The following is an 18530-nucleotide window of genomic DNA, read 5'->3' on the forward strand; positions in this document are numbered from 1 at the left end:
AGGGGAGACCACATCAGGAGCAATGGATACAGTAAATGACGTGTGCAAGTGCAGGGGAAACTTTGATCACTGTGGAAGGCTCCTATGGGGTCTGGGATGGAGATGAGGGGGGAGGTGTGGGCATAGGTTTTACAATTCCTGCGATGACAGGGAAAGGTGCCGGGAGGGGAGGGTGGGTTGTTGCAGGGCATGGACCTGAGGAGGTAGTCATGGGGGGAGTAGTTATGGAATGCGGATTGGAGTGGGAGGGAAATATATCTCTGGTGGTGGGTCTATTTGGAGGTGGTCTCTCTCTGTTGCCAGGAACATGTGTGAGACACTTTATTTTACTGAATTTGCCTTTGCCAAGGGTGTTTGAGATGTAACTATGTTGGAATAGCTGTTGTTTGCTATTTAAGCAATTTATTATTCTATTAGGCTTTCCAATGGAGTTAAAGTTACATCATTTTTTTTGTTTATATTTTAACTGGAGACAAGAATAAAGTGTATTTTACTTAAAGCTGAGTGATGTCACCAATTGAATTGTATCTTAAACATACCGCCTCACACTTGCCTTTAAATCAGATAAAAGTTAAGATCTAGGCTCTCTCCTAGATATATCTGCAGAGATTTAGGTCTGGTCCATAACACGAGGAATTTTGTATGATTGCTCATTGGGGAAGAAAAGATACACCTTCTATCCAGCCCCTCCCAAAAGCTTTCTGCAACTTCACATTCCCAAGTAACACATGTCTAATTAATGTCAGAATCCTCTGGGATTATACCAAAGGCATAATAAATTTAAAATTCAATTTTGGGTTCAAGTGTTTATCAGTTCATCTCAAAGAAATTAAAGGCACAAAATCCAGCCTACATCACAAGATGAACTTTTTTGTTACATGGTCTTCTCCTACCCCTTACCAGCTCTCACTGTTGTAACATCAGTTATTGACCAGTAAGGCCAGACTCCTAAAGACAAGTCACTCATACCACTAACAGGACTGACTAGCATCAGAGTGCTTGAGAAAATATCAAAAATGTGTACATGGAGTCCATTTACTAAAAAAATCATAATGTAGGTGTATAATTGAAAACTGTTTTTTCTTTCTTCGAACACCTTATTGTTTGGATGAGGTAAAGTGTGAAATGTACTTCTTTGGAACTGAAATGTATAATAATTAAGAAGAGAGGAAAGAATAGATTCTTCTTTGATAGTATGTCCACAACAGCTAGGGTTACACCAGATACATTAGTACTTGTTCAATGCTATCTACATTTCATGCGATTTCTTGTTAAGTGCATCTTTTAGGCTGATGCATTCAACACTCACAGACAATCAGCTGCACTTGAAGGATAATAACTGTTTCTGAAAGTATTGTACTTAATGTGAAACTGGGCTCCTGTAATTGTAAGTCAGTACAAACTCTTAAACTCACTGGAGGTTGGATAATCAACACTAGGATTTCAAAGGAATCTTGGGTTTAATGGGTTTGTAAATCCTTTAGTGGCAGCTCTATTCCTTTAATCACGAATATTTTTAAAAAGCCCCTTGTGCAGAAAATGCTTTTCTCATGCTATTGGAGTTATTTTCAAATGTTTCCTCATGCAGATGCGTCTGTATAAAGTATCACTGTCTGGGCTAATGGCACTTTCCATTCATTTGTTTTACCCTGGTTATTGGAAAAAGGCAGCAAATGATCACTTTGAATTTGTAGTCTCAAGCAATACACACACTGAGGCAAATTATTTCAGTTGGAAATGGGGTGTTGTCATTATACAAGTGACTTTTTGACTGTGTTACTGTTGAAATTAGAGTTGACCATTCATTCAGTTTAGATTGGCAATCCAAATATGTCTGTTCTGTACGGAGAGTAGCAAATGATGTTCCTTTTTTTTAAAAAAACAGGTCATTTCATATTATTTTCCATATGGTCTGGCAGGGGTGATTGTAATTAAAATAACATACCTAATTTAACAAAGCTACCACCAAATTGGAGAGAAAGGACACTAAAATCAATGTTGCAGACTTATTTATGACAAGCATCTTTTTTGCTCTTCAATTTTGGCCCCTCAGATGTTTAGTTTTCTGCTAGTTCATTAGTCAGGCTGCTCCATTTGAGTTTATTGATGTTTGTCAGGAAGTTCACCTTGGCCCTTGGCAAAACACTCAAACCTATTCAAGCTTTTATTTGCCTGAGATCAAAGGAAATTAGGTTGAAAGTGATGGTTATGTAATTAATGTGCATATACATGTATATATAAAAGGAACAAGGAAACAGAGTGTTAGAATTTTGTGATATGTGAGTAGGAATAAAACTGACTAGAAATGCCTGGACTCTAACCAGCCGAGAATTATTTGGTGTTTAACAATTAATTCTTAAGATTTTCACAAAATTTTTAGAAGGAAATTTCAGATCTCACACAAGGATTCCACTCCTGTCCAACCTTGTACAGTAACAAACAGGTCATCCTGGATGTAATTAAAGATGACTCCAGGACACTGAATTCCAGTTCAGGTTAAGACCACTGTCAGGGCAGCAAGGACATTTGATATAATGTCCCAATGAATTGATATTTGTGATAACTGAATTGATATAGAAAATGTTAAACCCACACATTCCTATGTTAAATGAAAAGCAATCCTGTTAATTAAAACCTGATATCCAATCCAGCAATGAGGGAATGCTATACTTCTGGAGGTGCAATATTTTCAACTGGATGTTACACTGAGACACCCCTCGCAGATGGACTTGAAAGGTCCTACTGCCATTTTGAAGTGGTTAAGGGGATTTCTCCCTGTGTTCTTGTCAGTATTTATCCCTCAGCCAAAACCTCCTAAAACAGATGATCTGGTTATGATTTGATTAGCGTTTTTGTTGGAAATGACTGCCATGTTTCCTGTGTTAAAACAGTGAGTATATTTCAAAAGTAATTAAATGATTCTGAATTGCCTTCGAGACGCTGATGTCCTGAAAAGCATATAAATGCAAGTTCTTTTTTTTGTATCAGTAATATTGACCAACGTCCAAAATAGTTCAAACTATATTCTTTAGGAAACCTTCAATTACATCCCAAATTATGAAAGAATTGATGGGTTTTCTTCGTAGAGTCCTACTAATGGAAAGTAGCACATTTATTTGAGGAATTGACTGTAAATAAAAGCTTGAAAAGGTTTGAGTGTTTTGTCAAGGGCCAAGGTGAATTTTCTGACAAACATCAATAAACTCAAATGGAGCAGCCTGACTAATGAACTAGCAGAATACTGAATATTTGAGGGGCGAAAATTGAAGGGCAAAAAAAAGTGCTGGTCATAAATAAGTCTGCAACGTTGATTTTAGTGTCCTTTCTCTCCAATTTGGTGGTGGCTTTATTAGCTGCATGTTATCTAATTGTAATGGAGGGGAACATAAACAGTGAAAAGTGACAAATAATTCTGGACCATACTGCACCAAGATTGTGTGGAATTGTTTGCAAACAATATTTGATACTGATATTTCTGATTTGAATTTGTAGGCAGCTGTGGATGCCTTGTGTTATATTTTGCAGGCATCATTCTTTATGTTAAATCAGAACTGAGAATGTAATAATTCCAATGGGTGTTCTTGATGTATCATTTTTGAAACTCTGGTTCTAAAATGGATAATACAATGTAGAATTTAATGTGGATTTGTGTTTCTGTATCATTTGTGTTAAGTGGAGAGACATGGTTTAGTTTTGATTTAGATTGCCCTCAAAGTGTTTGTAAATCAGTGTGAAGAAATTTATAGAAACCAGTAACAGTCTTGCCAAATGAACAAGGCACTTTAAGGTGGAACCATGGTACCCAATCTCTGATGTTGAAGTTTCTGTGAGGTTATTGTTGAGGGGAAAATGGTTGATTTTTTTTAATATTCGTAATTAGATCATTTCAAATAGGTCTTGTATAATATGAAATAATCCTTTTTTTTAACTTTTATGTGTGATTCTTTACTCTTGTTAAAAGGACATTGGCAAACTCTTGTGAAAGTATTTCGTACCTGACTACCATGGTGTACAAATTGCAAAAGTAAGACTTATGGCCTATCAAGCAAGGTCTCACTTGGAGTTTGGCTTGTCCAGTATCACCATCAGCTGAGATAAACATTTCCTTCAGTTTAATTTTAATGTTCAGAGTTTAGTATGCCAGGCTGGAAAGATGCATTTACAGTATGGAACAGTTCATTCAGCCTGATGGGTCATGTTGGAGTCTATGTTCTATGGTGGCACTTTTTCCTAGTAGTTACTCATCATTCTTCTGAGATCCATCACTTCCACAGTTCTTTGTATGTATCCTGCGATATTGTGATGTGTACCAAATAGCTGGGGGACTGCAGCAACTCAAGAAGGAGCTCCTCATCAACCTCTCGAGCAACCAGGAACAGGAAATAAATGCTGGCCAGTCAGCGATGCCCACATTCCATGAATAAATTATTTTTAAAAAAATTTAAAAAGTCAATAAAACAAATTACCTTTTACTTTGTAGTTTGTATATGCATGGTTCTAGCGGAAATTTTGCTTATTAAAGTGCAACTTTAGATCGCACCATCTTAAGCCATTATGCCACTTTTACCTCAGATTTAATTAGCGTCAATTCCAATCTCATCGATTGTAGTCATCCAGTAACCAGAAGGTCAGGGCTAGCATTGCTAAATTTAAAATGAAGGTCCCTTCGCTAACCTCTAAAGGCTTGGAACATACCCAACTGGCATAGTATCTCCAATCTGACACTGGCTATGTTTGTATGGTCAGGTTGGAAGGGCTGTGTTGCGCTATGACCCTAACCCCATGGAAATGTGTTGATGTTGCCGAGACTAATCTGATGGGACATTATGGCAATTTTCAATGCTGTTTGGACCTGTATTTTCCAAGCTAACAAGACTAATTCAAAAGGTGTGTTTTACAAGCAGGACTTTACTGCAAGGTTCAAACAGAAATACAGGCGCTGAGTGCAAATAGGCAACCTTACTGGTGCCACATCTGGATTTCAGATGCAAATTTGGTAAGGCCAATTTCACCCTCAAATCAATTTAAATTAATTTAACAATCCCAATTGGTGAGGAAATGAAAAAGAACGTACAGTCTATTCAAAAGCTCTCCACTCCAATATACTACATCCAAAGTCACTAGTCTGTCAGTAACTTTGCTACTGTTTGCTGCAATAGCTTGGACTAATTGCAAACTCAAGCAGTCAACATTCATTGTTAAATTGAGGAACTGACTTGTCCTGGAAAAAGATCCTGGATGTTTCTGTGTTTCTGTCAGCTAAATTGAAGAGTGTTCATTGAAGTGTGGAGTGTCTAGCTTTAAAAAAAATTTAGAATCGAAAAATTGTTATGGAACAGAAGGAGACCGTCCAACCAATCATGTCACTCCAGATCATTAAAGAAGCTTCATTACATAGCACCAATCTCTGACTATGTCTACAGACCGTTGTACATTAAATCACTGTCCTCTTGAAAGCCTCAATTGTACCTGCCTCCAACACAGGCAGTGTATTCCATAGTAAAAAATGAGGTCTGCAGATACCCTATCTACTTGCTGAACGAAAACGTTTTCCCTCACATCACCCTTGCTTTTTTTCACACATCACTTTTTAAATCTATACCCTTTTGTTCTTCTTCCTTTTATGAGCAGGATCCACTCTGCTCCATCCAATCATTTTTAAAACCTCTATCAGGTCTCTTAATCTTCTCTCCAAGGAGAACAATCCCAGCATTTTCAATCTTTCCTTGGAATAAACTGAACTCTGCAACCATTGTTGTAAATCACTTTTGCATTTTTTCCAAAGTATTCACATACTTAACAAAACTGTGGCACCCATAACTGTACACAATAATCTAGCTGGTGTCATTAAAAGCATCTTCAATTTGGAGTTGCTTGAATTCCACACAAATACCCTTCTCTGACCTATGCACTCACTTGTAGTTGATGGAGAGAATTGTCAGCAGCCTAAGTTTGATATCCTTAAATCCTGTATCTTCATGTGCTTAACTCTGCTCTGACATTAAATCTGCTCTTCAATGTATTTCAACTGTTGTTTTCTTTACTGCAGCAATATTGATAAAAGTAGAGATGATGATATCATAATTCTAATTTATACGAGGAAAAGTAAATCAAATTGATCATGTGCATCTATTGAATACAGCAGATATGGTCAGGGCAAATTGTTAGCTCTGGATTAAATGCTAAATGGTGAACTTGTAGCATTGGGATGACGGTCTTCTATGTGACATTTCATTGAAGATGATAAATAATTGACTTTACTTCTACTGAAATAGTGGTTAAAAGGGTATACTGTGAATGCTTTGAGCAACCCTCTAAACCCCAGCAGTAATTTCCAAGCTGTAGTCTCAAAGTGAAAAAGCTAAAGACTGCCTGCTGACTGTAGTTTGATTTCTTCCTTACAGCTCTGTTTACTGAGGTCCCTCATGATGTCTCAGCCAGAGCTGGGCAGGATGTGGAGATGGCCTGTGCTTTTAGGGGCAGTGGTTCACCATCCTACTCACTGGAGATTCAGTGGTGGTATATCCGAAACTCCAAGGACTGGACCGACAAACAAGCATGGAGCTCCCACCAGGTACTCTCCCTCTATCTCTCTCTCTCTCTCTCTCTCTCTCTCTCTGTCTCTCCCTCTCCTTGTATTCAACTTCTTTATTTAAAAATATAAGCATTGCATCAGTTTCCATGACTACAAATAACTTTGACATAGTCAAATATCCCAAGGCACATCCCAAGAGAAATGTGATCAAATATTCGTTGACTCCTGAGACACAGCTGGGACAGATAGTCTATAGATTGGTCAAAGAAGTAGATTTTAGTAGTGTGGTCTCAAAGTGGGAGAGGGAGCTGGAAAGCCGGAGAAGATGGCTCAGTGGTTAGCATTGCTGCCTCATAGCACCTGGCACCAGGTTTGATTCCAGCCTCAGGCGACTGTCTGTGTGGAGTTTGCACATTCTCCCTATGTAAATGTGGCTTTGTGTTAGTTTTCTTCCACAGTCCAAAGATGTGCAGATTGCTTGAATTTGCCATGATGTTCAGGTTGGGTGGATTAGCCATGGAAAACATAGGGTTACAGGAATCGGGTAATGGAATGGGTCTAGGTGGGATGCTCTTCAGAGGGTCAATGTGGATTCAAATTCCCTGCTTCCACACTTTAGGGATTCTGTGATCCCTTGGAGGGGAGGAATTCCAAAGCTCAGTGGCTCGATTTTTGAAGACATGGTTACCGCTGTTGTAAATGAGGAAGTGGAAGACAGGGATCTTGAAGATTTGAATAGCTGGAAGAGGTTACAGATGTAAGCAGGATTGAGATCATGGAGGGATTTGAAGATGAGTAAGAATTTTCAAATTGTTGCACTGCTAGATTGGAGACAGTGTAGGCAGCACAAAATGTCTCAGTGCACAAACTTTAATAAAGGTCTGGTAATAATCTCCAGAATTTGATCATTGATACCAGCCATTCCTAAAGATCATAGAATCTCTACAGTGCAGAAAGAGGCCATTCAGATTAGATTAGATTACTTACAGTGTGGAAACAGGCCCTTCAGCCCAACAAGTCCACACCAACCCTCCGAAGAGCAACCCACCCAGACCCATTCCCCTACATTTATGCCTTCACCTAACACTACGGGCAATTTAGCATGGCCAATTCACCTAACCTGCACATTGTTTTGGACTGTGGGAAGAAACCAGAGCACCCAAAGGAAACCCACGCAGACACGGAAAGAATGTGCAAACTCACAGACAGTTGCCTGAGGCAGGAATTGAGCCCGGGTGTCTGGCGCTGTGAGGCAGCAGTGCTAACCATTGTGCCACCGTGCTGATTCAGCCCATCAACTCTGCACCAACCCTCTGATGAGTTTCCCACCCTATTCCCACATTTCCTATGGCTAACCCACCTGGCCTGCACATCCCTGGACACTAGGGGCAATTTAGCATGGTCAATCCACATAGCCTGCACATCTTTGGTCTCTGGGAGGAAACCGAAGGAATCTGATGCAGGCACAGGGAGAGTTGCCCAAGGGTGGAATTCAACCTGGGTCCCTTGCGCTGTGAGGTAGCAGTGCTAACCACTGAGCCACCGTGGTGGAGAAAGCACAGCTATCAGTGTTCAGTGATAGCCTAATGATCTGAACATTTTGTCTTGTAGTTGTAAAATAATATAGAATATTTCTTCTTTTTTATATATTCAGAAACTAAATTTGCCTTTTAGATGAGATAACCTAGACACCAATAATTCTTAAACTACATTTGTTTTTGGATTTTACCCCGTCTGTTTTATAACAAAAGCAGTTGCGTTCAAAGCACTTTACTGCCATCCAGTGGCCAAGCCAAGATCATCCCTCTAATGAACAGCCATTCCTGAAAAGCGATGGGGAAGGTGGTGGAGAGGGGAGGATAATCAAGCCAATTGACATCCGGGAGATCCCATGATATTCCTGCAGCACAGGAATTAAGTTCTGAGTGAATAGACCTTCCTCACCCTCTGCTGGTTCAAACGCTTATATGGTGAACTATATGGTAAATTGCCACTTCACCCATTGTCATGATTGACTCCATTTCCAGCAGGCGAGAACACTGGCAGCCTTCCCATCAGGTAGAACACTGGATTAACGTGCCTGTCAGGTAGGGGAAGGATGATTTATACATGTGGGGTTCATTCAAGCCCAAAGGAGTATTGTGTGCATGAGGATCGTCACTGTTCTAGTCAACTTAGAACAATCATGTTAGGTAACAATATGCAGCTTATTGCATTACTGCGATTATATACAGATTGCATGATTATGACCTACGTTATTGCAGAGAATATCAGGAGCTTCGAGCTTCGAGCCTCTGCTCTGTCTCAGTAGCGCCTTCTCTACTCTGCTCAAATTCCCTGTGACAGTGGGGGATGCTTATTGCACTCAATTAAGTATTAACCCTTTCAAACTCGTATGCAACATCTCTCACCACCAAGTGAGAGACGCTGTTATGGTCATACATTTGTTTAAATACTTAGAATACAATGCTACCATCTCCTCCCAGTCTTTGATCTTACAATTCAGACGATCTGTAGATTTGCAATTCTTCCAAAACATGTTGACACTTGGAAGAATGGCAGTTTTTTTGATCGAAGGTTGGACAGTCTGCAGATCAATCTACTGTCTTTTGGTCATCTTTGTTTCCAATTTTGCTGTTTGGTTCATCCAATATAATTTGCGGATGGCTCAGCCTTGATGGTGATGGGATGAGGTTCCTGCTGTTCTTTCATAGGCCCCTTTGACAGTATAAGCAATGTTCAATCCCCATTAATTTGTATCTCCTTGGATGATCATACCCTTTCTATTCAAATTGCTGATCCTCAACTTTTGCCCTGCTCCTGGCTGGCAGATTCATCTCATATTAACACTTACTGTAATGTGTATCTGGCTGTATGTGATAGGATTACTCTTTTGTTTTCACTCATGGGGCATGGGCATTGTCGACTGTCTTCCCAATTGGCTTTAAAAAGGTGGTGATGAGCTGCCTTCTTGAACTGCTGCAGTCCACGCACTGTCTGCAGACCGACAATATTGTTAGGGAGGAAGTTCCAGAATATTGACCTAGCAACACTGAAGCAACGGTGACATACTTCCAACTCAGGGTGCTGAGTGGCTTGGAACTTGCTGTTCCCATCTATCTACAACCCTTGTTTGCTCTTCTAGATGGAAGTGGTTGTGCATTTGGAGAAGCTACCCAAGGAACCTTGGGGAATTCCTGCATGAATGTTGCAGATGGTACACACTGTTGCTACTGAAGATCAGTGGTAGAAGGAGTGGATACTTGATGAGAAAGTGCTGCTTGTTAGAACTGTTGATGATATCTTCCATCACTTTATTGATGATTAAGAGTAGCCAGATGGGGCAGTAATTGACTGGATTGGATTTGTCGTGCTTTTTGTGTACAGGACATACCTGGGCAATTTTCGACATTACTGGGGAGATGCCAGTGTTATAACTGTACTGGAACAGCTTGGCTGGGGATTAGCAAGTTCTGGAGCACAAGCCTTCAGTATTGTTGCTGGAATGTTGTCAGGGCCTGTCAACTAATATATCCAGGACCTCCAACTGTTTCTTATGGAGTCAACTGAATTGAATGAAGACTGGCATTTGTGATGCTGGGGTCCACTGGAGAAGTCCAAGATAGATCCACTTGGCACTTCTGCATGAAGATTGCTGTAAATGCTTCCTTTGCACTGCTGTGTGAAGTGTTCCCAATGAAGATGGGAACATTTGTGGATCCACCTCCTCCTTCTCTCCAGTGAGCTTCTTAATTATCCACCACCATCATGACTGAATAAGGCAGGTTTGCAGAGCTTAGATCTGATCCATTGATTATGGGATTGCTTTACTTTGTCGATCACTTGCTGCTTATGCTATTTGTCATGCAAGTAGTCCTGTTTGGCGGCTTCACCAGGTTTATAACGTATATAAGTCTTGTACCAATTTCCTAGCTAGGGTTTGGAGCTGATACTTCAGCTGACTGCCTATCAGTAGCTCTGCTCATTCTGTACTGTGTTGGAGTATGATGGACCTGTAATTCAGCAGTGCAGTGTATAAATAAGAATTCATCTTCAAGAGTGACCCAGTCATTCTACCCCTACCTTTGACCTTACAACAAAAAGTAGACTGTGTGTGGTGAGCTTCTGACATGCTCAAATACAGATTTGACTGTGAAGTGACTAAAATATTCACTTCTGAATTATGCTCTGTGGTCCAAAATGTAAATGTTTTAAATGAGCACATATTCTCTAATTGTACAGTTTAACTGCTTCCCCCATGGATCAGCATATCATCCATGTGCTGTATGACTCCACAAGTAAAATCTTTCATACCATTTGTGAAAATGTCTCTGGAGCAGAAGCAATCCTAAATGATAATCTGTTGAAGCAAATAGAGTTATAAATGCTATAAGCAATTTTGAGTGCTCATCCCATGGTACTTGCCAGAAACAAATATTTGCAAAGTTTTGTGAAAACTATACCCTCGGATAGTTTACCTAGATTCTGGTCTTCAATGGACATTGTGTGAATTTCTCTCCCTGCTACCTTGTTGAATGGCTTCAGGTCAACACAAATACAAATAACAACCAAATGTTACCTACATGTGAAAACCACTCTGTTTTGTGTCAAAGACCCCATTTGTGCCATCTCTCTGTTGTCAGTTTGTTTTAGAGAGGGATATGATAGTCCTTTAGGTGTTTAGACTTCTTTCAGCTTAAGGCTGTATTTAGTTTCTTGATATTCCTAATACTTTGAATGAATTGGGATAGTTTTTTCAAAAGGAACTTTTTAGTATCTGTTGTTTAATCCCCTCCACAATTTGAATGAGATTGAAGGTCAATAAAGCACTTCTATTCAGGAGTTGAAATTCTCAGTTGTAAAGTGTATGATGGCTTTATAAACATTTGATGCTCTCTATGTTTGAGAATTGCCTGTAACACATATTTAACTGCAATGCCGCCTGGACTAGAAAGCTAAATTTCTTTTAGCAGTAAACAATGTTTTATCAACCAAGGCTCAGTGTATAATATTGGGACCTTAGTTCAGTGTCTCACTTAAAATGTGTGAGACACTCACTCATATAAATATCTTCTTGCTAAAATGTTTGGTGTGCACAATTGATTTTTAAAAAATTGATTTTACTTTCTACTGGAGACTTTTCTGTCTTATTCATCACTTTGTGTTAGTTTTTGTCAGGCCCTTTTGCTTTTCTTTAGTGGTGACTGGCTTTAGCACACTTTCTGAAAGTGATTTATTTTCTTACAACAAAAAGTCACATTTTTAAAGAACTGAGGAGTGTTTGTGCCTGTGAGGTTTTATTGTTCCACAATTTGGGCAAGGAATTTTGGTATCTGTCCTGCACCTACAATTGCTTATCTGAATGTCTTTTGTGGCTTTCTACCTTAAGAAATTAATAGATTCCATACATTTTCTGTATCAAGTTTTGTCTCCATCTCTTGAGATTCATCTGTCCTGCTCCTAGATTTCTTCATCATCACTCTATACTAACCTGTAGAGATTGTTAATCTAGAAATCACCTATGGGTTGACTTAGATGCTGCATTCTGTTTTTAAACCTCAGCCTTTCAAGAACTTTATTAGTTCTAAGTAAAAGTAAGTTGTCAAAGGTTTTCAATGTTATTTTATGTTTGTCTAATGTTTCACTTATCCCTTGATGAGCAATAACATCATCTGCTATACTTCAAATTATATGCAAAAATGTATTTACTTGTTCAGCTTCTGTCTTACTATTCAGTTTGAAAGATATTCTGTGCCTCAAGAATTGTTTTATCCAGGGTGTGTTATTTTGTGCTCTGTGTGGCCCATCTCTAAAACTAAATCTGCTTGGTATCACATTTCTAATCCCATTGTTTCTTAATGTGACTCGGTATAAATTTTCTCTCATGGGCCTCTTAGGATTCTTTTTCAGCTCTGCTCATGGTGATAATGCCTAATCAGAACTCCAATTTAAATGACCACTCTCATTCTGAATTATTTTATCATTAAGGATTTCCCTTTTGTATAGGGGATTTCTGTTTTTAATGTGTGAAATCCTTGATGTCCATTTGGCTCACAAGCTCATTTTGGGCTTGGGACCATTTCTGCAACCACTGACTCATGATGCAGCCTGTACTTCTGCCTCAGAGTTGGAAGTTTCTTCTGTTCTAGGGTATACTTTCAGCCCTAAAATGCTGCCTGTGTCATTCCCTTATGTATTCTTCCATGTCAACTATTGCCATGAGGTTTGCGGGGCATCAGCAATCAGTAGTACTGCCTCATCTTGAAGTCTTTTGAGTCATTGGACTGATTTTCCCTGTGTTTGTTTTGAAGTCTAATTTATCTTAGTTGGTACCATTTAGAAATGGTGCTGGTCACTGCTGCTCACTAAGTTTGTGATAGCCCTGACCACTAGTGTCATAACTTGATTCCTTGTACTACAGTTAACTACATTCTTGTTTATGTGGATTATTTAAAGCTTTGAAGTGATATAGCATGGATAAGGATAGCCCCCTATTTGGGCCAACTAAGAGAGTGTCGTTGAGTAAACAATATGATGTTCATTGCATTACTGGAACTATTTACACAGTACATGAAAGCACTTGCGGACACTGTTAAGAGTACCTAGACTTCAGTGCTATATTTTCCCTCAGTGGAATTTTTAAACTGATTATTCGGATTATGATAATATATAAATGGTAAGATAAAATTTTAAAGAACCATTGAGAACAAGCAGGGCTTACCAGTTAAACTTTTCCAAAGAACTGGCATAGGCAAATGGACAAAATGGTTACCTTCTGTGCGAGATAATTCTATGATTCCAAAAACAATGTGTTTTCATTTTTTTTAGAATCAAATGAGTAACAGGGTGAGTAAGTGAGTAAATTTAACAGGAGGGTTTGTAAAATGTTAAGTTGATATCTTCTTCAAAGAAGAGTTACACCTGAAATGTCAACTTCTCCACCTCCTGAAGCCACCTGGATTGCTATGTTCTTTCAGCCTCCTGACAACTTCAGCCAACTAGTTTCAGGATTAGAAAATAACTCAAGTTCATCTTTCTTGGAAGAATTATGGAAAGTATTTGTGCTTCAGGGATTTAGAGAGGGTCCATGAAAGTAGTAATTGAATGAGCAGATTTGAGAAGACATTGCATGTTTTCTAACATTATTTGAACCAACTGGGTATATGAAAATCAAGTATTGACTAAAGTAAGAGATCCAAACAGAATGGAATAAGTTCAGTAAGAAGCCTGGAACTAACTAGAACAAAGAATGTGTAGCTCTACCAAATTTCCATTGATTCCATTGTAATTTGTTATCTCAATCAATCCAACCTAGAAACTTAAATGAAGGATAGGGTTTAATTTTTCTCTATTAAAAACAGCCCAAATTTCTATATTTCATCATAATTGGCAATTTTTCATTTTGTAAAGCAGCAATGTCTTTCCAACTTGCTGTGTAAAAGTAAATGACTTATGATTGATGCAGTTGTCCTACATAATATTCATTAGTTCCATGCAAATGGCAAATAATTCCACCCCATGTCGAATACACTCCACTAATGCTACCATAGCAACTATCAATTACCCTAACCATAGGTCAACGCTACGACTTAATTTCATCATGCAGTTTTCACTGACTGCCCAACTATCCATTTTGAAATGATACTAACATTTTGAACGCAGTCGAACAAAATTAAAATGTGGAGTAGAGTTAGAGTAAGTGAGCGTTTTCAAGTGGAACATGCAAAATACTTAACGTTTAAACATGTTTAGCTAACTGCCTAAAGAAGAATTTCTGTTGGGATTGTGAATACAATGATACAATTGCAAACTCACAAGCAATGTGACCATTGTAGTTTGAAGCTGCCCCCCTCCTCACAGTATATTGGATAAATGGAATAATCCTTGGAGAAAAAGTCTGGGAGTGGTTGTACTGGTGAATTTTGGGACAATTAAGTCCATCTCCAAAGGAATTGGATTGAAACTTGTCAAGAAAAGCTATCAAGGATTAATAAATCTGTTTGATTCACATATAATTTAGGAAGTCAAGATTGAGTTAGGGGGTGGGGGGAGTTGTTATTGAGATACATGCCCTGTAAATGTAGCTGGAATGACATGCCAAGTTACTCTTTGCATCATGAGGTTGTTTACCTGTGAAAGGTTTTACTTCAGCTGTATCACTTTGTGGACTTGATGACATCACCATAAAAGTTCTCATGAAGAATCCATCACTGATTAGATTAGCGCAAGGTTTGTGAAGTTTTGTAGCTCAGGTTGAGGTTTAGGGTGTAAGTTTGCTCGCTGAGCTGTAGGTTTGATATCCAGACGTTTCATTACCTGGCTGGGTAACATCATCAGTGGTGACCTCCAAATGAAGCGAAGCTGTTGTCTCCTGCTTCCTGATTAGATTAGATTAACTACAGTATGGAAACAGGCTCTTCAGCTCAACAAGTCCACACCAACCCTCCAAAGAGTAAAGCATCCAGACTCATTTCCCCTCTGACTAATGTACCCAACATTGTGGGCAATTTAGCATGGTCAATTCATCTAACCTGAACATCTTTGTGATTGTGGGAGGAAACCAGAGCACCCAGAGGAAACCCTTCCAGACACGTGGAGAATGCACAAACTCCACACAGACAGTCATCCAAGCCGGGAATTGAACGTGAGTCCCTGGCGCTGTGAGGCAGCAGTGCTAACCACTGAGCCACTTTGCCCCCCACTACTGAATGAGATTTAAAAATTGCGATGTTCTACCAAATTAAAATAAATAAAATGTCACTGGTTCAGACCATGTGAAGTCAAGCAGCACACGTTGAGGTGGCTGCCTTGGCTTTAGGACCCATTCTATCTCCTGCGCTGTAACTGTGTGACAAGTTTAAAATCTTGATGGGCTGATTTGCGCTGAGATACTATGTCAATGTTATGCACTAAGCTCAGTGTCAAATACTTGGGCTAAATAGGCAGTACTTTCCTGAATACTTACCCTAGTACTGTCATATTGTTTAATCTCTGATGGAACTCAATGATTAACAGTGATACTCACCCTACCATCACCCAGTTGCATCCCTGCCAGACTGACCACCCTGCCCAATGTTACTGACCATCCCTGCTGACCCAGATATCTGATGCTTTGACTTTCTCAGATTTGATTTCCCATCTTTCTTGAGACCACTGTCTACCCACTCACCAAAGTCTCTCTTCCGCTCACCTCAGCACACACCTATCCATCCATTCACTTATTACCTCTCACATCTGCTCACTCATTCACACACTTGTCCAATGACTTATGCACCCACCCATTGATCCTCCCCATCTTACTCACTCACCCACTGACTCCTTTACTCACTCACTAATCTATTCACTCACTCATCTGTAACTCACTCACTCTTTCACACTCTAACTCACTCACTCAATCATTCATTCAGTCAGTCAACATCTTTGAGATTCTTGAATATAACAGCCAGATATTAGATGGGCTATCTGTTTGGGTTTTCTGCTTCACTACCAATGACATCCTCACATGGTCACTTCTATAGTCCAAGCCCAGAACTGAGGTTACTATGAGCTTCACAAGACAACAGAAATATCAGTGTACAATATTGCCCAAGTTGCTGAAATAATTTGTACACTTTGAGATATGTGTTGGACGTATGTGGGGAGCCACTGTTTTACCTTGTCCTTGCTGGACTTCCAATAATTTATTTAGAGTTTGAATTTTCCATACAATCAATTCCAGAAACGAAACTCATAATTATTTTAGAAAGTCAGAATAAACTTGCTTTTTGTTAGTTGTATTTTCAAACTTATAAATGTTAGCCAAGAGAAGTCCATCTTTGTTCATATTAATCTTTAATGTCTGTTTGGATGCCAGTGAAAAGTTGGTACAGATATTCACACAGTTCTCTATTCCCTCAGAGCACTACAAGGATGAATATATTTTGTAGCTGGTAAATCATTTTCTACAGAGTTTCAAGTCTGTACAAAAACCTGTTAAATTCAGTAGTGTACCCTTCCAAGCATTTAATCATTTAATTTGAGGTAAAAAAAAATTGAAAATTATGATAAAACAGTGACCCACACCCAGAGTCAAACAGATGTCATTTGTAATCTTCCTGTCCTTTTACTGCCCATTCACAGTCTGATTGGAAAAATTGTGGGCAGCACGGTGGCACAGTGGTTAACACTGCTGCCTCACAGCGCCTGAGACCCAGGTTCAATTCCCGACTCAGGCGACTGTGTGGAGTTTGCACGTTCTCCCCGTGTCTGCGTGAGTTTCCTCTGGGTGCTCCAGTTTCCTCCCACAGTCCAAAGATGTGCGGGTCAGGTGAATTGGCCATGCTAAATTGCCCGTAGTGTTAGGTAAGGGGTAAATGTAGGGGTATGGGTGGGTTGCGCTTCGGCGGGTCGGTGTGGACTTGTTGGGCTGAAGGGCCTGTTTCCACACTGTAAGTAATCTAATCTAATCTAAGTCATGGATCGGAAGGCAACAACATGCTGAAGGACTTTGGAAAGGAAGGTGGTGTTAGGGATGGGATAGATACTTTTAAGGACAGAGTGGCTGAGAGTCTTTTTATTATGAGCAGTGGGGTGATAATAGAGATTTTCAAAGAAAAAATGACAGTGCTAGGGAGAGTGAGGCATTTCTGAAGGCAGCTAGCATGGGGTTTTGAATTGGAGGTTGGCTAACCAGTGGGTTAATGGGAATGGAATTGAGGAAGGCAAAGCTCATAAGAGGTAGGCAATCACAAGTGGGCTTGCCAGGGTGTCTACCATATGCAATTGCTACAATGAATGGTGAAGGAGTAACATTTGGAAGATGAAGTAAAGAATCATGTACTCTATGGATGGTAGAGGATGTGGTGAAAGGGAATTTAATAAGAATCTCTGGCATTAATTATTTCATCTCTCACTGTGTAACATTTAGCTCTCAGTGCTCTGGTCTATGAGAGTTTTGTGGGGCAGAATTGCCTGTCATAAATTCAAGGGTATAAATCTTTGCTCATAAACTTCTGCCCACTTATTTTAGAGTATTTGGATTATTGTGAACAGTTCCAGTGACATCAACAGAAACAGGTCATTCAAGCCCAGAAGCAGTACTGAGGAGAGTAACGAGGTTAATCCTTGGTGTGGAAGTAAGCAGGATTTATGACAAACGAATTAATAAAATCCCCACTCAGCCTCAGGACAAAATGGTGCAGAGGATGTATCATTGATATTAATGAGTTAAAGTGAAAAAGGTCTAACAATGGCATATAGCCTTTCATGACCTTAAGATTTCAAAATTGATTTACAACCAGTGAAGTACTTTTCAAGGGTAGTCACTAAAACCAGTACAATCCTTTCCAAAATACTAGGCTAGCAGGAGAACATAGATTTAGGACAGCAGGAATGATGTCTCATAAAGGAGGTAATCAACAGGATAAAGAGCAACAAATGATCAAGGTTAGGACTGATCTACAATGCAGATTGAAGAGGGTTTTGTGGTGCAGTGGTAGCTGTATACTTGCTGCTGGGCCATAAGGACTGGGTTCAAGCCCCATCTCAGAATAGGATGGTCACAGAAGAGTGTTCAAACAGGTTGATTTGGGGTAAGAAAGAAATAGTTTGACATTGTAATAGAGAGAAAGCAGGCTTGGCATTCAGAACAGATGATGCCAAACAGATCAAAAGGTATTTTATCTGAACTGGGTCAGTACAGTCATTAGCAGCCTATTTTCAGCAGAGTTTATTGCTGGATAAAATATTCAGGAAGCTGGAAATTACATGCTGCCAAGTTTCACTACTTTGTTTCACGCCTCAGCTCATTTTGTCTTTTCTGCAACTCTTCTTAAAAGCTCTCTGTTTCACTGACATTTTGAAAAACCCTCAAGATCCTGGTCTAACTGTGCTTGTTATAAGATAAAAAATGATTTTTCAAGCTCAGCATAATTTCAAGACCTTCTTGTTTTTTGCTATGTATGCTGTTAAATAAAATGTCCTCTTCTTAATTAATGGGTATTTTGAAAAACAAGAC

General features: G+C 39.4%; 1 protein-coding gene across 1 annotated transcript in view; it reads left to right on the forward strand.

Moving 5' to 3' along the window:
- LOC132822648 (V-set and transmembrane domain-containing protein 2-like protein) overlaps positions 1-18530 on the forward strand; it is an 89388-nt gene that overhangs the window by 42205 nt on the left and 28653 nt on the right. The window contains exon 2 of the mRNA XM_060835894.1: positions 6405-6574. Within this exon, the coding sequence (XP_060691877.1) occupies positions 6405-6574 (170 nt within the window). The remainder of the gene's footprint in view (positions 1-6404; positions 6575-18530) is intronic.

Source organism: Hemiscyllium ocellatum, chromosome 15 (assembly GCF_020745735.1).
Source record: "Hemiscyllium ocellatum isolate sHemOce1 chromosome 15, sHemOce1.pat.X.cur, whole genome shotgun sequence".
In the NCBI taxonomy this organism is placed as follows: Eukaryota; Metazoa; Chordata; class Chondrichthyes; order Orectolobiformes; family Hemiscylliidae; genus Hemiscyllium; species Hemiscyllium ocellatum.